This window comes from Archocentrus centrarchus, chromosome 24, assembly GCF_007364275.1.
Source record: "Archocentrus centrarchus isolate MPI-CPG fArcCen1 chromosome 24, fArcCen1, whole genome shotgun sequence".
Classification (NCBI taxonomy): domain Eukaryota; kingdom Metazoa; phylum Chordata; class Actinopteri; order Cichliformes; family Cichlidae; genus Archocentrus; species Archocentrus centrarchus.
This window is the reverse complement of record NC_044369.1, coordinates 13,025,338-13,048,427: the sequence shown is the minus strand read 5'-3', so window position 1 is coordinate 13,048,427 and position 23,090 is coordinate 13,025,338. Positions and strand designations below refer to the sequence as shown.

The window sequence follows — 23,090 nt, the reverse complement described above, 5'->3', positions numbered from 1 at the left end:
CGGTAACTAAAAGTCAATTACAAATGGCTTAATGAATGCATTATGATATTAAAATTATTAAATGAGCTGTTATTTAATGCATATTGTCACCCTGACACCTGTCAGAAAAGCACCTGAGATGGGAAAAGTTTAAAGTGGGGGGCCCGTCGAGGCATATTTAATTGTCCCGATGATTGATGAACAGACGTATTCAGTTATTTTTGCTCTTAGAACTGAGATCGTATCATGACACTGACACTAATTAGATTTGCAAAATCTGCCACTCCAAAGTACACATGTTCATGTTGTTCATGTTTCTCCCAATAAAATGTTTATTATGTAGCAAGCCCATGTGGGCTCAGCATTGGATAGTGCATGAAAGGATAAATAACAAACTAAATATTCACCACAATGAAGAATTTTGTTTTCTGTAGACGTACAGCTATAGAGAGAATTCCCGCTGTGCAATGTGCTTGTGAGGAGACTTCAGCTTAACAACAACCCCCACGGTTCTCATTAATAATGCGCCTCTGCTAAATAAATTGAACATGCCCATGAGCAGAATTAGACTTTATAATTTAAAAAAAATATGTACAATGGATAGCATCTATTATGATGGGTCACTAGTAGAGATCTAATATACGAAGATTAAAGATGCACAGATTTGCATCAGTTCTTAGAGAAAGAACACATATGAGCTTATATTCATTCTTTTAGTACATACATAGGAGTACTCAGTATGTACTCAGTCTTGTGTGTGTGAATTTCCATAAGGGGAAATTATGTAAATTTTATACAGTAGTTAACTTACTTTTAATTAAATTCAAGGAACAGTGTGATAAAATTACTTATGCTGTTCACAAAAGTTGCAGACAACCGTGAGTCTAGGAGAGTATCGTGACTCATTAAGGTGAGTTGATACCTGCTTCAGGATCCAGGCAGCCATCTCGTGTCCACAATCAAATATGACATGGAACTCCTTCGCCTTCTTCATCTCCTTCAGAAGTGGCTTGGCGTCCTTGGTCTCTGTGGGGAGCTGTCGGATTTTCAAACGAATGTTGTATCGTGAAGGTGCCTTGATCAGCTCCTGCAGTCGAATGAGACCTGCAGACAAAGAGGGTACATATATAGCGTGAAAGGATCGTTTTAAAGATGCAGCAATATGGTGTGTTTGATCTGCCACCATTTTAAAGCATCTCTGATTCTAAGGAGGCTATGGAGACCAATTGGAATCATGTATTCTCAGCAGAAAAATATGCTCATATGCATGTCTTCCTAATCCACAGTCTATTGATCCTCCTACTCATGCTTGGCAAGCAAACAGACAGCTACGGACTTATCAAGAGAATGTTACACCAAGCCAGCACACTGCACTGTTCCATAACAAAAACTACAAAACAGAGAGTGCCTCATTTTGCAACCTCCTACAGAAAGTCCCATCCTGAAAGAAGCTTCCCAAATGGTGATTTGCTCTTGTCTTCCACGATACCATAGAATAGCACAGAATAGGTTCAATTTTTATACAGATGGAAAGCCATGGTCAATCCTGCCTCTTCTGCCTCTCTCACATACACTTCAGATGTATTCTGATGAGAGAGGCTCTGTTTGCCCGGCTTGTACTTGCCCCCAGGGAGCCCGGCGCCTTCGTCACACATTGAGCTACAATCTTCACCTTTCATTTCTCGACCACACGCTCAGGTAGAAAGCTCTCCGGGAGATACTGTGATGAGATTACAATGAGTTTCTCCCTCAGTAAAGAACTTCAGAGTCCAGGGATGAAAGAGGCTGGATTGATGGGAGAGATGATTACTTGTCATGGGTATAAAATGGATGGAGCAGCAAGGATGGTTTGAGAGAGAACTGGAGAGAGATAGGATTTTTTTTTTTTTTTGAACCACTTTAAGATAGCTCAGCCTATTTTTTATTTTGAAATGAAGTGCTGTGTGAACAGTTTAATGGTCTTACTGTGAGTGGGGCTGGGTCTCCCTGAGGCCTACAAAAAGATTGGTGTGAAATAGGAACATGCAGGTCTTGCCTTAAAAAGTACCATTGTAGGAAGGAATACTGAACCTATACAGCTTTCCTCAGGTAATCCCAATAGATCCCTACTCTAGGGCATGTCTGCGTCTCCCTGTTTTTGTTCGAACTGACACTTTGGGAGGTGTTAAGCCAGAAAAAAAATCTGTCAAGGGAGCTCAACGTTTGGGAAACACTGTCATTGTAGATGTTTGTGGGCTCTGGCTAATTCCTTCAGACTTTCCCCCTGAATCTTCTAACGGCTGTGTGTGAATATTTTATCCCCTCTGATAGTTTTTCCTGTCAGCCGTCAGATAGGCTCCAATCAGCAGCGTGGGGCTCTGGAGCATGAAGCTGTGTGATTACAGCCTGAGACCGGGTGAAAACAGAGGGGGTAAACAACATGGCCATGCAGCTGTCACACTTTTCAGGGCATCAGGTGCATTACAGCATATATGTACCGCAGAGGAGGCCCAAGCTACTCCTATCTGATACAGAGAGAGGTGAGAGATCACCCCATTTGGCATCTCTCCGGGACAGTTTGCAGGAGAGTGAGGGTGTTAACATACTGAGCTCCAAGGTAGGAAGTGAGGGGAGGTCAAGGAAATTAGTCAAAATAATGTGGCAAGTGGGGAGAGCCATTGGGATATCAGCTGAGGTTAATATATGAGTGCTAGAATGCTGCAGGACTGGCTATTTACAATATATTACACATGTGAAAGCAGACATACCCGAAATAGCAATGAAAATAATACTTTCAAAAGGGACAAAAGGGCTCTCATATCTGTTTAGAGCACTACATACTGTAGGATTCAGCTACAAGACAATATAGACTGGTGCAGAGGAGAAATTGAATTCATTAGGCAACCTGAAAATTTAATCCTCCTCTCAGCTCTGTAATTTACTTACTTTTAGTTGTCAACCATGTCATGCCAAAAAGCTCATAAATTGTGAATAAGCATTTGAATATTGTTATCTTCTCTGGAGTGATTATACTTTACCTTGTAAAACTCTCACTGTACTCCAGCTAAAATACGACTTGCCTTTTAAAGAGCACGTTATGAGGCACTCCGCAAAGTCACAGGATAAACAAAATGGCTCAGAGATACATTTGATTGCCACCCTCAGAGATCAAGTGTCTCCGTGTGTTATTAATGGCTGTTGTCAGCACCCACATACTACAATTCTGCATTGCATTAATCTGAAGAGACATTGGGTCATTCTGGGTAATGTGGTCCTCTTTTTTTTTTTCTGTGCTGCTGCTCACTCTCCTGGAAGACTGACATGGGCAGCACCTGGAGGACTAAGGCAGAACAGTAAGCTATTGATTTCTGAATTAACTTGACAGGTTACAAAGCACTCTCTGAACTCTGAGCAGCAGTGCTGCTTTTTCTAGATCACCTGGTACTTCTTTCTTACTGGACATTGCACGGTGTAAACATTGCAGGTTTTAAAAATTGTCACATCCATCATCATATAAAACACACACCGGTGGAAAAGGAAGACAGACACCAACTGTACCTGTACCTGTGCTGTCGTCATAGACCACAGTGACCGTTCTCCACTTGAAGAAGTGCACCAGGTCGAGGATGGCTCTACTGAGGGAGGAGAAGTCAGGGTACAGGCTGACATAGTACGAGTCCCTGTTGTCTGACACCTGATGCTTCCACTTGGTCTGGATGTGGGGCACCCCCAAAGCATTGCAGATGGACTGGACCGCATTAGCCGACGAGCTGTGTGAGGGGCCAAAAATGGCTGCCACCCCTAAGGAAAGCTGGTCACATGCTGGAAAGGTAGCAAGGAAAAACAAACAAAAAGACAGTTTTCTATTTTTGTTATGCTTTTAAGTTTCACTAAGCCTCACATTCTCTGCTTTTTTTTTTTTCTTGCCCACATCACCCGAAGCAACCAAAAAAAAAAAATAAACAGAACTGGTGCTTAGTAATTTCCTCAGCCCAGCAGATAATCTTAATTCCGACTGTGGAGTGTTCTGTTACAGCTGCTAGTGATTTGGAGCATTGTTTATACAAGTTGAACCCCTGTTTGGCTAGGAGGAAGAACATCTTTCACACTGTTCCACTGTGGTTGTGATTGATGTGGTCCAACAAAGAGAGGGAAAAGAAGACAGGGACACATGGGGGGAAAAAAACAGCAAATTAATAAGCCTTGCAACTGTGTAGACTTCACAAGGTATCTGGTCATTTTTTTCTCTTCATTAACTCATTTCTCTGTAAACTCAGTCAATTAAAAGCCCATTTTAACAAATAAAAGTCAAGACTTTGTGGATGTAGACTGCATAGTTAATGGTTAGATGGGGCAAATAACAGAAAATATTATTCAATTTACTTTGCAGTTTTATCCAGAATCACTGCCCAGTTTAAACATTCACAGCTAAATTTATAACAGTGATGCAATAATTTTTATCATCAGCAATTTATTGAGATTTCAGACACCATAAATCCAAACACCTGTGAATCATCACTGACCTGCAGTGCATTTTTTTTTTACCTTTATCAAATGTGATACGTCATACATGGGATTCACAGCAAAAAATATACACGCAATGGAGATTACTTTTACCCCTTTCACTGATAAAAACGGGCATCAGTTTGACACTCAAATAGGAGAATGGACAGTGCAGTGATTGTCCAAATGGCGACCTGTTCACAGAAGAACTAAAAAAAAAGAAAAGCACTCACAGTGAGATTCAGCTAATCGTTCTTCCCCTTCCTCTTGACTCACCTTTCCGGGATGCCTCAAAGCTGTCAAAGATGTTTATTCTCTGGATGTCATAGGTCAGTGTGGTGTTGGGGAGCAACGTGCGGTTCCTGTTGATTGTGTTCAAGGCAAATTTAAAGGCTAGCTCCTCTGCTCCAGAGGGGCCACTCTCAATGGATTCAAATATTCCTCCTGAAGGATAAAAAGTGGGAGAGAACAAGACCTTTGAATTGTGGGTCCAGCCTCCTGTAATTGCCAGAGATTCCGTAACACAAGCAAACTTCAAGTAAATGATGGATATGATGCAGGCAATTACAGCTCGAGCAGTGCATCATTTTTTAAGCATTTGTACTCATATTATTGATGCTGCAGTGTTCAATGCTTTTCACAGCTCAGCCACATGCTGACATGAAACAGATTTACAATGTGGAGTAGACATTTGGATCCCTGCTGATTTGCATTCTGTGGCAGTCGTTGGCATAATTATAGGCAATTAGTTGCACTGGGAGGTGAGTTCAGGGGTGGTTGCCCTTCTTTAACTCCCTCGCTCAGCCTTGACAGAAAGGTTCACTCTACCAGTTGTCCCATTGATTTCAGTGATTCTCAAATGAGATGCGAGCAAAGAAAGCCAGGCAAGAGCAGAGGGAAATTAAAGTGAAAAGGTAGACGAGAGAATAAGAGCCACGGGGGAAATCAGAAACATATTTAAAGTGGGCATAAACAGAGGCAAGTCAGACAGACAGATAAAGAGAAGGTCAGTCAAATCAGAAATTAGGATGATGTTGGGGCATTTTTTAACAATACTAATTAAAAACATATTAACATTACAGTATATTCCACTCTTATGTCTGTTGATTTTTAACAGTAGAAAATTCAGATGCGGGCAAAATGCTGCTGCTGCCTGACAGATCTCGCTACCTTTTTGATATCTATAACTGATGAAATAAAAGCCTTTACATAAACATATATGCACAGACACTATAATTACCGCTGCAAAGTAAGGCGTTGTCGGTTTAAAATAGCATCCTTCAGAACTGTCAATTATTTTGAGCAGAACAAAGACAATTAAAGCTCCAGCTGGTCTATTTATGCAATTCAGAACCGAAGACAAAGGATGACAATACTTAAAGTAAGCCACTATAAATGTGTCTTATTTCCTGATTGTGTCAGACATTATTTGTCAGCATTTATTTAAAGTAGACCTATTATGTTTTTTTTCTGTCATATGTATACCGTTGAAATAGTAGCTCATATTAAACCCAGGTAGTAATGCAAGTAATCCTTAAATACCTCTAAACACCCATTTTGCACAGGTATTTCCAGTCTTGGATCTTTAGGATGTCAATTAGAGCAGCTATCCCTAACAGCTCTGGCTGTGACCCAACCTTCTGTTTTCAAGGGGCAGCCATTTAGAAGAAAGTTGGCTTAAAGGAAGAGGAGCTTGTTTCAGAAGGTGGATAAACTGAGGGGCTGCATAAATCAGGATCACTTTGAGCTTTGAATCACTCTAAGCTATTCTGGTAGACTATAAGAATAAATATATTTAGCCTGAAATGGGCATAATGGGTCCCCTTTTCTCAAACACAAAAAAAATGCAACAAATTTGAATGTTCTGTTCTCTGTGAGTGTGTTTTTTAATGTTTTTCAGGAACATTTATGAAAATATATCAGTATTCACATCATCTAAACTACAAGCCAGCCACTCAGCACATATGTAATTTCAGGTGTAACTGGGGTCAGTGAGTATTTTCACACATCCATCAACAGGATGAAGTAAAAGCTTGTGAAAAGGGGTCTAATATGCAGCATTATGTAGCATATTGAATTTCATCAAGAATATTTCAATGTGCCTGTGCTGGAACAGCTATGGAATCAATCAACTACTTTAAACCACAAAAATAAGAAGAAAAAAAAAACATGGGAAGGCAACACATTTCAACAGTTGATACACCTTTGAAAGTGGACTAAATCCCATGGAAGCTATACAAAAATCAAACTTAAAAGAGAATGCGTGAGGGGGAAAAGATGAAAGGGTGTTGTGAGAGCAGCTTTGAGAAACACTCCAGAAGACGAGAGCAGAGTTCAGGAGTCCATCCGTGGCTCCCATGCTCTCGGAGGACAGAGAGTCAGTTTGACTAAATCCAAAATGAAAAAGTTTAAAGCCTGTTTATTGATTCAATTACGGGGAGCAAAGGGAAAAGTAAGACTGAAAGAGTGGCACATTTTTGAAAGAAAGAAGGAGAGCTTTACAGTAACAGATAGCAGCTATAAATAGCATCTAGCCATGGCAGGGAGTGATAGAAAATGAGAGCAGGAGGGCAAAGAAGATGTCATTAACCCGGGGAAAGGAGCTTTGTCACTGTCACCACAGTACAGCTATATATTGGGGGTTCTTACTTTATTTTATGGTATTTTCATTTATATATAGCCCAGTAGAGTCTAGTGTTGCAGCGTATGATAAAAGTTATGTACAGAGTTATAAAAGGGGATGAAGTACACATGCTGAGCTTCACTGTGTCACTCAGTGAGCTAAGTTAATGATTTTTCCATGTGTTAGTCCTCCTCCTATACAGCAATATGATGCGAACATGTTGCTATTCATGGCTTTTCATTTTACTGAAATGACACATTAATCTTCAAAGGAGCGAATACCCGAAAATCACCATTAAAGATGATAGAAATCATGTCAGTCTGACCTAATAGATAATTATTACAGTACAGCCCTGAGGGAGCAGGCTGAGCTCCACTGGGCTGTTGAAAATAGCATAAGGGTATTAAGTTATGCACATCTGATTTCTCTGGCAAGCTGTATGGCTTGGGCATGCTGGTTTAATAGAAATCATATACATTATGAACACAGAGCAGAAACATTAAATCAAGTCTGCAAAAGATAACATTAAATATTTAAAGGGATAAGTCAAGTATTATAGATTACATAGCAAAATTATAGCAAATGGAATAGCAATGCTTATTGTTTGCCTTACTGCTCCTTTGAATCTAATATGCCACACGAATATTTGGTTAACATGTGCGTTATTGATTACAGTGACTGATCAATCTCATCTTCCTTCCCAAAGTAGATTTTATGCATCTTGCAAGAAACTTAAGAGACATTAAAACCCCGAAGAGCTGATGTATATTTGCCTTGCTTAAGTCTAATAGCGCTCTATCATATTTGCATTCATCTTCCTTTCACTTGTTTTTGTGGTCCATCTGATTGCAGGTGTGTGAATCACAGCTGAGATAATCATCCCCTGTGTGTGTGTGTGTGTGTGTGTGTGTGTGTGTGTGTGTGTGTGTGTGTGTGTGTGTGTGTGTGTGTGTGTGTGTGTGTGTGTGTGTGTGTGTGTGTGTATGAATTATAGAGCTTCCATCATTGGGATTGGTTTGAATTATAGTGCAAATGAAAGCTCTGAGTGAGTTATGAGCTGGATAATCACTCTGACGAGAAAACAGGGCCTGCTGATCGGAGTGTTTCAGTGTGCCTGGATATGTGCGTGTGTGCACACGCGTGCACGCACGTGCGCGCGCGCGCGTGTGTGTGTCACTGGAAGAGAGAAAGAAAGACTGAGCAGAAAGTCAAAACCAAAGCGTAATGCGGGAAGGCGTCTGTATACTTTCCTCCCTTTTAATGTTTTATCACAGTTAATGAAGTGTGTTTTGGATTAAACGTCATGCATTAACTTGCTCACTGGCTTAATATCTCTCAGAAGTTAAGTTTATTCTAAATTAACTTCTGTACACAGAAAAAGTGTATCGCTGAAGGACGTACTTGAAAAACACTAGTAATGGACAACCTTGAAAATGATGTTCAGCCTGCTGATCTGCCGATCGCATGCTGTTCGGAACAAAGATTAAAGCTAAGACTTTTTTTTCCCCCTCACTTTGTTGAATTGTGAGCACTTCCAAAGTGTTACTTACAAACTGTGAATGAAAATACATTTAGCACAATTAGCTCTCTCTACTGAAGGATGCTCTTGTATAATGAGAGACGGGAGTTGGATATGTTGCCATGGCGACTCATGCAGCTATGCTATGGCTGAGAGGCACTGGCAGTTTTGGCATGTGAGTAGCTGATTGGTGGAGGAAGGGCGTTGTGATAGTGTGTACGACCTGTCTCTGTGACTAATGACCAGCATTGCAGCTGCAGGATGACAGCGGGCAGCAGGGTGGCTGCCATGGCAACATTCGAACAACCTTGTTGCTAAGGCAAGTGGCCCAGGTATGCACATGAAGGCCTTCAGTCAGGCTACAAGACCTCCACCCACCACACCCCAACCTGCTGGCCTGCTTCTGTCTTCCTCCATCTTTCAGCCAGGGAGGATCACTGCAAAAGGCAGGAGGCAAAAGTGATGGAAACGCTCCATAAATATCCCTGAAATTCCTAGTGGGAGCACTCCCTGACATGTTTGGCGGTGAATGGGACATGATGCATGAAGGCCTGCAGAGAGTCGCCGCCCCTGGTCATTAATCTGAAGCTCCACTTTGTAGAGTTGTTGACTGACCTTCCAATGCTGCACAAGGGCCCATTCTATCTCTACCTGAGGATCCCTGAAAATCTGACCAGGGCACGGAATACACAAAATCTGCAGGCAACTCCTGTGTGATGACAGCTTCTTAAGTCTTTTCTTTCTTATGTCAAGAAAGATGCTCCATACATTTTTGGCTGTGTCTATTAAGCCTGAGAGTAACACTTTACAATGTGATGCAGAAAAATGTGCGATGTGGCTGAGTAGAAAATGAGGAAGGATTCAGCACTGACCTGATAATTAATGAACTGTTAATGAGCAGCTTGTAAATATAGCTCACAATCGAGGACTGGATGATGAGATGTTATTAGAAATTGATAAGTCAATAAATTTTGGTGAATCAAAATAACTATCGTGTTCCTCACTGGTGGCTAAGTGGCACAAAATAGTGATCACTTATTCACCACAAATGACTAATTCTTAGGTCAACCCATGCAAAAGGAATAGGATATTTAAAACAGAATATGATATACAGCATAGAAAAACAAGAAACAAAACAGAGCACCATAATCTAATTGGGAAAAAAAACACTAATCAAATGAGAACACAAAAAAGGCAATCAATAAATTAATCAGTCAATAACTATAATCAGCTATACATTAGAGCAATGGAAGCTCAAAATAAAACCATTAGAAGGCATTGTGTGTGAACGACAGTTTTTATCTACCTTGTCTGGCTTGTTGCTATTTTCTCCAGAATAGAATCACTCCTGTCACCCTAAAGCCTCTTGACACTGGGTCGGACTGTCACCTGCCACTGCTGGATGCTAAGACTCAGACTGAGTCACACACTTGAACATACAAGTGCAAACAGACACAATCACGCACTTCAATGATTGAAACTAAACAAACCTGTCGTGTAAGAAACCACTGAGTCCAAGGAAAATGTGGCTGATGTGAGGATTTATAGCTCACGCCTTCAGCATTTAAAGATGCCTAAGTTGAGCTGAACTCAGAGTAATAATTAGCTTAACCATCGCAAAAAGATCAATATCATCAATCTCTTATAATGAGCACACACTGTCTTCAATTAGAATGTGTGCCATGGCCCTTGTCTCTGACCCGGCTCCAAGTGGGAAACCAGTGATCATATAACATGTATTAATTCCAAGCGCTGGCAACAGATGTGCTAATTTGCTAGGCTCTCTCTATTCATAATAATGTGCCAGCTCCCTCCTCAAAGTATGTGCTAATTTGCAAGGGCTTATTGTGGATGTGCTAAACTACCGGCTGACATTTTGTGTGCTAATTTGTCAAGCAGGGACCCCTTTTGGTACTAATTGTGCCAAACTGTGAGTACACTTCCACAGGCCTTGAATTGCTGAATTCCTAAGTGACTTCTGTCTGCTAGCAGTTTCCAGCCTCTTCACTGCTCTCAAATTGTGAAAGCAACTGAAAAGAAATACCAACTACTGTGAAAATAAGATGTATAAGCACTAAGTGCCCACACTCGCCTGCACACATAGGCGTATAAGGATGCACTCACACATGCTGACTATTCACAGAAATATGTGCCTGCTCTTCAGATTGCACAAGCTCGCTATAGAAGCACATTATGTGCATGTTTGGTTGTATCACCAAGCACGCACGCATGGATACACGCTATGATACATGCTTGTTGGAAAGCTCCTTACAGAAGCACCAGGTTACAACTAGAGTTTAATAATGATGGCTTTTTTATGATAATATTGTAAAATTTCAGTTGGTTTTACAAATCTGTTTTTCCGGACTGCACACTCACACCGCTAATGAGAAGCTTTTCCCAAACAGGCAGGTACAGAGAATGGCTCTTTACCAGAAAATGATTCATTAATATTGCAGAACAAGAAGAGACAATTCTATTTAAGGCTACAGAAATATTTTATATGATATCAGAAAGTTATTATATATATTATAATGTGTTACATCAGAAAATGTAAAAAAAAAAACAAAACAAAAAAAAACAAATGACAATTCCCTATTTTCTATGGGGATATTTAGATGATAGGTGCTTCAGAAAATTTCATGCCAACGCTTCTGCTGCACACAAATCAAAAGAAGCACACAACAAAAGACATTATGGCTGTTGTAATATAAGATGCACACAGGTGGTAACACCTTTGAGCTCTTGCTGAGGCATCATTCAGTGGTGCCTCGGGAAGAGGAGCCATTTTCACTCTTTGCAGGCAAATAGCTTTCAGTTGTCTTTATGTTGTTTCTCTGTGGGGCACTTTGAAAATCTTTTTTTTCTCACCGTATGTGACAGACACACAGGCTGAGAGTTTATTGGGTGACAACAGTGCTGTGGAGGCTTTCACCTTTTCTTATATACATGATCACATCATCCTCTTCTTCGACCATTGGAGTTAATGGCAACTCTATTGTGGTACAAGGTTGGGGAATTTGCCATAATGATTGGGAATAGTCTCCTAAATCGTTAAATCAAGTTTAATGTCTGTGTCTTGAGCACCATCTACAAATCAAGCTTGGAGGTGCACTTCTATGCTAAATTTACAAAATATGGTCACTGGATCAAGCATAGATTTTTTCATTTGTCCCTTATGTGCCGTATTGGAATCCATCATATTGGATTTTATGAAAATATTTTTTTTATTATTGCATCTCAGCAAGGCTTTGATCTGTCAAAATTCAGCTCAGTACCTGGACTTGATCTCCATATATTGAGATAAAAAAAAAAAGATCAATCAAAATTGGTGGAAACGAGTATGAATTCATCGATGGGAAGCTTTTATTACATTTATAATAATGTAAAGTGTAACTAAATTATTTCACTCCACCTTTCTCTTGTCAGCTCCACATGTAACATGCGTGTGTGTCAGGAGGTGCAGGAAAATAAACTAGCATGGCTGTAAATGACAGCAGCAAACAGAAGCCCTATGAATTTCTCTTCTAGTGCAATTTATTTATTTGAATAACACTGATAAGTGGTTTAAAATTTTCACTGTATTTATCTCCAGGCTGTTGCCATTTATTATGTCACTAATGAATACAAAGTCAGTAAATTTATATTCTTTGATGTACCTATTTAAGATATTTTAATTATTTTTATTTTATTTTATAAAGTTAGTAAAGCAATGTTCAAACTGACTGTGATGCTCCCTTACATATAAAAGATTCCCAGGCTCACAGGGACACATAAAGCTTGCTAATTTAACACTGGTACCGGAATGGTACTTGGTATCAGCAGATACCTGAAGCCAAGGTTTCTGTATCGTATCAGGAATGGAAAAAATTGGAGCAGTGCATCCCTAGAAAGAAGATCATATCTCAGCAAGTGTGTTAACACCAAACTTGGTGTACAGACTCTGCAACCCTTCCTGAGGTTGTAAAAACTATGTCTTGCTGAGATGCTGGGCCCCCTCATTGCTGCAGCATGATTTTTTAATGCATTCTTCCCACCTGCCCAACTGTTCCAGGGTATAACATGAACTTGTCAGGATACTATGGAAATGCGATTTATTTATTTATTTGTGATAATAAAAAAAAAAGAATATGCATTCTTTCCATGTTTTGCACGGGAGTATGTAAATATTTTCAATAAATGTGATATTAAACTTCATCATCATCATCATAGCAAATATACACTTCACAGTTATGATGTGCTTTATATTGCAGGTGCATTGTGAAAACACTGTATTTTACGGGGGATAAAAAAAAAAAAAAACTATTGTTTGACTAATGCACATGCATTTGGGGAAAATACAGTGGCTTTCACACACTGTGGGTTTTATGAGCCTTAGAGCTCTCAGACTTCCCATCTGAATTCCATGTATAAACATGAGCATTCCTAAAACTGCAGTCAGAAGGTTATGCAGTTCACGTAAATAATACAAATCTCAAAAGTGCAGTCAGACACTTTTTCTGCCCACACAGAAAATATGTGATTTGTGTCTAATATACAGGCCATAGGCACTGAGCAGCGCTACTTATTTAATAGAATGCTTCCTGCTGCTTCATGCCTCACCTGTCTCTGCCATTTCTCTTCCTATGCCTCATCTTTTTCTCTGCTTTATGAAACAACACCCCCCCCCCCCCCCCCCCCCCAGACACACACACACACACACACATCTTTCTCACTCCCTCAGACTAGAGTACATCTCATGGTGGCATCGGCAGGTGACAGATGGCGACCTCACAGCACTGCTCACTGTAAACTGAGTTTTAATCAAGCCTAAGCACGTGTGAGAGATGCTAATTATCCACTGCAGGCTAAGGGAGTCCAGGGTGGAGAACATTGTGACCATGCATGTGCATCCTTGGTTTATATTAATTTTCCCCACTGTGATAATACTGCCATTTATGGCATTGCAACTGGGAAGCATAATACAGGATGGATTGGGTGTGTTGAGCGTCCCCGGATACTTCAGCCCTCAAGCTGTATCGCTCAACAAAATAAATATAGATAAGAACTTGACTAACAGTAATCTCAGAGTCTTAAAAGTTAAGCATGGGGATTTCTAACTGTCTCCAGCATACTTGCCAAAAAGCGAGGTGTTAAGACACTCATCTCAGTATCGCACCATTTCTGAACATTTCCATTCAAGGTGTAAAAACACTCTTATATAAGGAGAATATTTTAATAGGATAGCCTTAAGTTACAACACACATAACATTTATCATATGTACCCAGCCCTGGTGTACAGCCAAAAAGAAGTTCAATTTATAAGGCTGCAATTAAGTCTCAGCAAATTATATGAGAGACTATTGTCCTCCTTGCTCCCTTCCCTGCACTCATTCTAATTCGCACTGTTCTCTTGTTCATCAAAATGGCCCTGTATTACACCCTTACCAATGTAATTTTGAACAAAATGGCTAGTGAATTAGACTTTCTTTCTTGTAGAAGGGCAGATGTTATCTCCCGTTAGAGCCAAAGGTCAAGAATTAATTCAGGAGGCAGCTCTTTAATTCTAACAGTTGGGCTTTCACAGGGCGATGGAGAAGGGTGGAAAAATGAGCCGGATTCACTGGATTTAGTGAATATAATTATAATGATTTTTAATCTTCATAAATTTAGCGATCTTTGCAAAGAAGGAGATTATTTTTTTCAGGGAGATAATGACATGGAAACTTTAACAAGCCAAAAATATATTGAGAAAAAAAAGATATATATACAGTGGATCGGTGAACGTTCAGGCAAAAAAAAAAAATGCATTAAAAGTGCTCGTGGAGTTACAGCTAGTGGTTTGTAATGCATTAAAACAAGAGCATTTTTATCTGCATTTTTATCTCTTATCTGCTCCTATTTCTGCTGTGGAAAGAAGATGGAGAGTGTAGAGGTAATAATGACAGTATATGCAGTATATGTTGGGCACAATTTAAAAGGTGATGAAAGCTAAAATACGGTGATCTTTTTCAAGATTGGGTGTGTTAAATGAAAATACTAGACTGAAATGGTATTCTTTGCTTTGAAATTGAGGTTTCGACTTTGTGTGTCAAAGTATGGGTTTTTTTGTTTTTTTTTACCATTGTGTGCAAGGACACTGAGATCAGGAGACAGGGAGAAGTAAGGTTTGATCGCAGTGAGACAGAACAAAGTAGAGGAATGACAAGCAGACAAGCTGAAAGCCAAAGGGGAAACAAAGACGACACGGAGAGGAAGGGCAGCGAAGGACAAAGGGAAAAAAAAGCAGAGAAAATAACAGAAAAATGGACAGAAAACTCTATTTTATGGATATTAATTTGATGCTGAAAGTGCACCACACCATGATCCTGTCTCCTCACAGCCCATCAGACTGGTTTAGAAAACAACAGGCCATTATGTCTAAAGTCACAGTAAGATTCAGGTATATTGGCTTGCTGTCAGACAACCAAAAAGAGGAGTTTGGACTTTGGATGGAAGGAGGAAGACAGAGAGGAAGAGGGAGCTGGGTGGGGCACAAAAAAATAGATGAGAGAGGGAAACGAAGAGGGAGAAATTGAGAATAAAAGAGGTCACCGGAGGCAGATAAAAGACACTCAATTAAACGACTGAATGGATGGCGCATTAGACCCGAACGGACACCTGCACCCCTCCCCTCTCCCTCAGCCACAGGGCAGGAAAATGTCAGCTCCTAGTTTGGGTTCATCAGCCTCCCATCAGCCACTGTTGTACACAAGCTAGCTGATAATCAGAGCTACAGGTACACTTTGCTGCAAAGGTGTGTCAATTTGTCTTGCTTGTTCTGCAAACACAAGCATCTGCACAACAGCAAAGAGAGAAAGAAATGAAAGAGATTTGCACACTGACTTTTGCAGGGAAAATAGCCAGAGGCCAACTGAGAAAAAAAAAAAAAAAACGAGATTAAAAAGTAAAGCTTCTCAAATATGTGCAGTTGTGTAGTTTTTCAAACTAAATAAGAAAACATATTTACAGGATAAAAGTAGAAGGTAAAGAGGTGAAATGGGTGAAAAATGAAGACTCATGCTTTAATCTTGCTTCTGATCTGCAGCCTTTTTTTTTTTTTTTTTTTTTTTAGTTGATTTCACCATTAACTGCATTCAATCGAACCCTGTTGGGTAGCAAATTCAGAGTCCTTTGTCGTTTTTAAAAAGCTGTGGGTATATCTCATGGGAAGCTGTGTAAGAGAAATGGAAGCAATTGGCTTCATTATGTCTCTTCAGGCTCTTAAAATAAATTGGGCAAGATGGGAATATCAAACCAAGTCTATTCCAGTCCACTGTAATGTTTGGAGAAGGGTCAGATTTAGTAGGCCATTTCAAACGAATTGTCTCTGAGTGTGGATGACAAACAGCAGAATGCAATCAAAACCGACTGCAGCCAAAACAGGTAGCGTCACAGCCTTATCAAACGGTTTGTCAGACTCAGTATTTTTCTTTCAGTTTATTTAATTATTCTCAGGCTCTTCTTTTCACGCCTAAATCCACTGTTGCTGTTTTTTCCTCACATACTGTATGTCTAATCTCATCTTTTTCTTCAAAACTGTCATCAAAACAACATCAGAAAGCTACGCAAACACTTACAAACCCTCTGAGTGAAAGCACAGAAAAAATAAATTCAACATTGCAGGGGGAGGCATTTTGCATAGGCCTTGTGCAGCCTTGACAATGAAGCGTCATGCTGGTTCAAAGAACATGATTTTAAGTAAGCCTGCCTCAATATGTCCTCCCACAGAGCCCATTTCCCCCTGTGTCCTTGGTTCACACAGAGAAATGTTCATACATCTGACATTCTATGCTGTCAATGGGAGCCTGAATTTTGCTTTCTCTCCTTCAGCCCATAGCTCCGCTCCTTCTTTTATTCCTTTATTCAGTCTGCTGGAAATGAAGGTGAATCACCACATCCTGACCTGTTTGGTGCCTCACATCATGGCCAACACAGCCGGAGGGCTTTCTGCAATCGATTGACTTCAGAATCCCATGTAGTTTGGACATCAATGTTATCACTTATGGCGTATATGCCTTCAAAAATGTTTACCTGATCTGCCTGTTTGAAATTCACTTCCGACTGCCTCAACTTACAGGACACATTAAGACCCAGCTTTAAAACACTAAATGGGCGAAACTACGACTGCATATTGTTGAACGAGCCCTTCAGCAAAAAACACGACCAACAAGGGGTCTTAATGTATTATCCACAGGACGAATGAACAGTAAACATTTACTCTAGCTCTCAATTAGCCCTCGCACCAGCTCACCGGAATAAACAACTGACAAGCCATGTTTATTCTTTCTCTTACGCAGTCTCTTAAAAGATAATTAGTGCACTTGACCTAGTATGAAGTTCAAGATCTTACACCTTTTACCTCCTCGTACAGTAAAACACAAAGCACGACATGTTGCTCCGGCAGCTGAGCGGTCTACTGTGACAACATCTGAAGCACGGCCAGTTCAGAACTGTGAAATACTTCAAAACCATGTAGTCCTGCTCAAGCTGCTGCTGCTCGTGGCTGTTAAGTCATTAATTCACAGCACAATGCAATATTAATACAATCCCTCATATCCTGCTTAGAGCACACATTTGTTATTTTTTTTTCTGAAATTTTCATGTTTGTATTCTCACATATTATACCTGTGATACACACAGAGGGGACAGCCGGGATTTTACACTCCTTATTTGCTATGCTGCCGGTTTCTTTCTTTTATCAATATTCAACTAAGCAACCCAACATGCTGATTTTTATTGATTCATACCATTTTATAGTCTATTTGAAGTGGAGACAAACCAAATGTGTACATACGAGTGGCTAATGAAAACACATTCTGGGTTTAGTTCTTCCAGGGAACTACAAGGACATTTGTGTTACCAACCTACTTTCAGTTCTTCTCTTCTATAAGCTATTTCATGCATATCTGCAGTCCCAGGCAAATTTTCAGCTTGCTAATATGATACTGCTGACATTTATTCAGAGATGCAGTGCATGACTCCTGGCCTCCCACTATATTTCCACAGCATACTCTACTGTCCTTTCTGTCTCTCTTCATAGAAGCCATCAGAAAACCGTAATAAAAGACCACAACTGAGAGTAGGCTGAGAGTGGACTGCTCTGAGGCAAACTAATCTATCTTTACTCTGTGTACGCCTCAACACTCACTGTTTTTTCTTCTCACTCACACTTTACACAGACTCGCTCCTTCTCTCTCTTTTCCTCTCTAACAAACACTCTTGTTTTTCTTACACCTCTCAGTGACTTCAAATTTACTTCCAGCTCCCTTGGTGAGATAGCGAGAAGGACAGCCCCACATGTATTAAAAGATGCAAAAAAAAAAAAAAAAAATGCATTCCTTGTGAGTGCTTTCAGCTTCGACCTTCAGCTGTGAGCCACAGCAGCAAGGCAGCAAGACGTGCTGTAGGCTCTTCTCAAGGGACAGTTTCACAGAGCAATTGCACATATAACCCCTAACCTTTCTGATACCCTGGAAAATCCCTGAGTGACAACGACTAAAAGTGACAGAGTGTGAATAATGAAAGCCGATACATACGGCAAGCATTACACCAGTAAGTAAAGGAACACAGATCTCAGATTTATTGTTTGATTTGCAAAAGAAGAAAAACAGACTGTGTTAAGAGAGGCTGTTATGCTAGAAAGGATTGCATTGCAAATAAGGTCAATCAGCTTAAAGCCTTCAATGTAAATAATCTTTTCAAAAGTTGCCGGTAAACCTAAAAAAAAAAGAAAAGAAAAACTTAATGCTAAGCACAACAAGAAAACTAATTTCATACCTCAAAGATATTTGCCATTTCAAAATGGCAAGAAATATGTACCCTGAATTAATCACCATTGAGCCTTTTGTAACTGAGGCATGACAGCAAGACCTTCAAAGACTCTGGACTGTAAACATGTTTTAGAAATCCATCTAGATAGTTCCCTGCTTCAAGCCCATGTGTGGTGCTGCATGCTAATGTAAGACAGATCTCCTCTTTGTTCTTGAAACCCACGGTGGGTATTTTTATACCATGGAAATCATTTGCGAGCAGAGATAGTTTCATATTTCTATAAGCTATGGTGGGGCCAAGTGACACATGAATATTTTAAGCAGCTTTGTGCCCATTTTAAATGTGTTTGCTGTGAACATGCTGGCAGTGGGCCAGGGCACAGGGTGTTAGCCATAATTCCTGCAATCCTAAACTAAACTCCAGCATGCTGATAATTCAGGCTGGCAGAAACCAAAAGCAAATAAAGTCAATTAACAACAAACTTCCATTGAATTTGTCCCCCCTATCCTTGCTTGTTTTCAACAACCTTCTAATTTTACCACCATGAGAGGATAAAAGCGGTTTAAATATTAGAAACCCAAAAGAGAGCCTATATTCTGGCACTGCATTGTGGAAGGAGTTAGATAAACTTCGCTGCTACCAGAGGGGATTGTGTCTTTTGCCAGTGGACTGGAAAAAAATAGCTTGATTTCCTTTCCAAAATGAAAAAGAATGTTGTGTTTTAGTCATAAATATTCCCACACGTCTGTACTGGGGAAATATAAGTATAAGCAGGAAATAAACAAACGAAATGAGTATCTCTGAGTCAACAATGCTTTCGGCAGGAGTTGACAGCCCAGGGACGCACTGCATCTGCCAGTGTTGCTTGGAAATGGCTGTGATAAGGTTATCACTCAACCTCACAGTCACAGACCAACTACGGACATCAGAATTAGAAAGCGGTCTCAGTTTCACTGTTGATATTTCTTCGATTGAATTTTTTATTTTTATTTTTAGAACAAGATGCGGGTCTGTAAGTCAAAGTCATCTGGGTTGGAATAGCAGATGTGATGACTCATTGCTTGTATGACAGGACATTTGGAGGCAGCAAAATAAGATCATGTACAAAATGTTATTTCCTTGGGAAAATAAATAAATAAATACATAAAATGAGATCCTTCAGGTCATGCGACAGATTTGAAGGAAAACACTGAATTTCCACTTCACTGAATTCTAACAGGCCATCTGTGAATGGGAAAACCGAACTTTAGAAGCATCTGACACTAAAAAATTTAATTATTTCAGGAAGATGGTTCAGATGTTTCTACAGAATTGGAATATTATGTACTTTAAGCAGTTATGTTTCAGATCATATTTAAATTGGGAGATTTACATTTTTTATTTATTTATTTATTTTTTGCTGCAGCCTTCATTGTAAGTGTGGAATAGGAAATTAAACCACAGAAACGTTTTGTTCTGCATCCCCAAGACCCTTAGCAGCATCAGTAACTTCAAAAAGTGTAATTCAGTGCTCCCACAAGGCAAATGTGAAGTAGTAATGAAGAGAGAATCTTTACTCAAGAGTTTTTTTATTACAACTTGTATGGGCCGCACTGGCTCTATTTTCTGCATCTAACTAAATAAATTACCTGTAAGATTTATAAATGAGGAACGCTGAATATAATAACTCAACTCAGTGTGGGAATTGGCTCAGCATATTTGCCTGCAGCTGGTGGCCTGAACACGTGTTTTTTTTTTTTTTCTTCATCCCTTCGACACTTGTCGCTCTACGCGGTGAGACGGGTGCTATGAATGCAAAAGGTTGACTGTGCTGTGGTGTTACAGTGTGTCTGTGTGTCTGTGTGTAGAGGTCTCAGCCTGACAGGAGAACAGTGGTTTTTACAATGTGAGCCTCCTGTCTGGGCAAACGGGATCTTGGGGCAGGAAAGGAACAGACAGACCCAGGGGAGCTGACCTCCTCATTTAGCCAGCCTTCTGCAGGAGCAGCTGGGATTATCTGCTGAGTAGGCACATCCTACAGGACAAGAAATGCACTGGATGGGCTCTAATGTCTTTAAAGGGATTTGTAATTCTCTCATGTGTATGCATGACTGACACAGGTTTTCTCTTTTTTTTTTTTAAACAAAACTACTATATAAACCTCTATTTTTTATATATAGCTTTCTCTTTCGGACACTCAGGTCCTCTAAAAGCAAATACAGACACATAAACTTATTTTTCTAAAGAGAATGAATTACAATGAAGGGAATGGAGCCATCTTATAACAGACTGTGTGCTGCTTGGATGCCAGAGATTAGACTGCATAAAAAACAAAGATTAAATTGTTTATAGAACATTCAGAGTGTTATGAAACGTAGGAATTGGTCAGCAACAGGCGGTCGTGCTGCCAAGTCCTTACGACTAAACAAGCGCTTGATCAGGACCACGGACAGAGCCCCAGCTCCTACTCATACTGTCAATGCCACCAGAAGAAGAAGAGGAAAATATCAAGCATGGGCTTTACCTCAGAGCAAAAGATCTCAGTGACACGAATCACCTCTTATCTCTCACGGTTCTGCCTGTCTTACTACTGATGCCAGATGCCTTCCAGATCCAGCTTGTCAGCAAAGGCGACATCTTTGGTATGGGAAGGTACACGTCTAACCTTTGCACTGATAAAACACGTACAGCTATAAATATGCATAAAGCGGTAACCATGGATGATATCTGATCCATCGCTACACGATTTTGTCTCCCAGGAATTTAGATATTTTTTTGCCGCCTTGAAAACTTTGCCATTAGCCTATGCAGGGACTTTGTTGTCCTCCAAGGGTTACTGAATGGACGCCCGGCGTCTTCTAGGCAACATGTGAGACGGGAAATCGCGCGTCGCGCTGAGCATGGAGCAGGAAGACAAGCACATCTCGTTGCCATAGCGGCGGCTCTCGCGGACGCGGTCTGACTCTTAAACAGGACCCTAGGGAGAACTGGGGATTGTAAGGATATGTTGTCAACACTTGATGACATCCGCTGTCATGGTGGCTCCCCTGTCACTCCAAGATGTTTTCTGTAAATGCAACAGAGAGCGGCAGAAACAGCCACCCAGAGACGGATCTAATTAAGCGACAGAGGAAGCCACGGGAGGCTGCGATTTAGTGACTTTCAAACAGGAACACGGGCGTTAATGGCACTGTTTTGAAGTTACGTAGCGGAGAAAATTAGCTGTAGTGGCAACTGTTGAAGAAACACTTTTATAATCGTTTTTAAGTATCTAATCAACCCACCAGGCATTATCTTTTAAAAGGAGTGCCTCAGCCTTCAGGCTGCTGAATTACACAGCCAATCTGAGAGGCAATTTTGTGTTAGACCACATCCAGTCAGCACTGAAAACTGCAACTATCTGTTTAAACTGCAATAGCCGTATGAATTAAGCAAAACCATGGGAATTCCCAGATGGGTAGCTCTTCGTTCTGATTTTGGATACAAAGTAGCCTATAGCCCGGCGCATTGATTGCCACTTTTCACAGATCAATAATTGATCCACTCTCGGAAAGCAGGCTAATGGTTACATGTAAACATTTACTGCAGAGGATATGTTGGGGAGTCAGCAGTTTAAAAGACTACATGATACAGGATGCAGGGTGAGGAGATTTAAGCAGCGACTCTGGTGGTGAGCTTGATAGCCGTGAACTGTTGCATAGACTACTTCTTCCTTTAAGTGTCAGATACAGCTTCCAGAGTTACAGTAACGGTGATTTCAAGTTCACTGGAAAGCGTCATTCATCCTTGATGGTGTAAGGTACTAAATAACCCCCCCATCCCCCCTGAAGACATTGTCACGAAATACACTGATATTTTATAGGTGCACTGTAAATTATTCGCCACTAAACATTATTTTAAAGTGCAGGCGATTTTATTTGCAAACTCTTAATGAAAAACGTGGCAAGAGTGGAGCAAAAATATCCCCAACAGCCCACATCCCGTGAATGTCGCGTCGCTGTGGGCAGTCTTATAAGTAGTTGTTGTGATTAGACATCGTAACATCGATGATAAATAGTTATAAACAGATTACTTACCAAATCTTAAAACGTGTGGCATCCCGCGAGAGTAACCAAGAAACAGCAGCAGAAGCGGGATCAGCCTGAGGTTGGACCTGAAAACAAGACTGGTTATCATCAGATGATGGGAGGTAATCTTCATGTTGTTTTTAAAAAAATGCACAGTGGTTAATCCCCCCGGTGCGCGGGTTCGATTCCCTCGTAATTCTTCTACGGTTGTTGGGCAAAGCAGGGTAACGGCGGCCCTGGATGCGCAAGATCACGGCATGGTCACTTGCGCTTTCCCTAAATCCATTAGCAGTCCCGGCATGATTCCTTCCCCTTCTCCTCTTCCTTCTTCACTGCGCCAAGAAACAGCAATCCTTGGGGTCGCGGGACGGCGGGACATCCATGTCGAAGGGTACGGATCCAGTGGGGAGGAGGGAGCCCAAGCATGGGCTATAGGTGAGGAACTGGAAAGGATTGGAAAGGGGCTAGACAGCGCCAAGCAGAGGATACAGCAGCGATATGCAGCCCCCTATGAGGCGCTCTGGGTTCCTTGCGCTCCCATTATACTGCACTGCTGCACAGGCTCTGACGTCGAGCCAAGGTTAGTATTGTGAACGCGCAACAGAGAGCGAGAGAGAGCGCGTCTGCGAGAGAAGGGGAGAAAGAGGAG

At 40.7% G+C, this 23,090-nt stretch overlaps 1 protein-coding gene across 2 annotated transcripts in view; it reads right to left on the bottom strand.

Annotated features, from left to right (window-relative positions):
- Positions 1–22,865, bottom strand: part of LOC115774093 (glutamate receptor ionotropic, kainate 2-like) — a 68,369-nt gene extending 45,504 nt beyond the window's left edge. Inside the window, exons 1-4 of one of the 2 annotated variants that reach the window (XM_030721161.1) lie at positions 22,451–22,865; positions 4,738–4,905; positions 3,517–3,780; positions 902–1,083 (exon numbers count right to left, since the gene is read on the bottom strand). In XM_030721161.1, coding sequence (XP_030577021.1) covers positions 902–1,083; positions 3,517–3,780; positions 4,738–4,905; positions 22,451–22,574 — 738 coding nt within the window. In that variant the 5' untranslated portion in view covers positions 22,575–22,865. The remainder of the gene's footprint in view (positions 1–901; positions 1,084–3,516; positions 3,781–4,737; positions 4,906–22,450) is intronic. The other variant, XM_030721162.1, reaches the window with a different exon arrangement.
- Between the last annotated feature and the right edge of the window lie 225 nt (positions 22,866–23,090).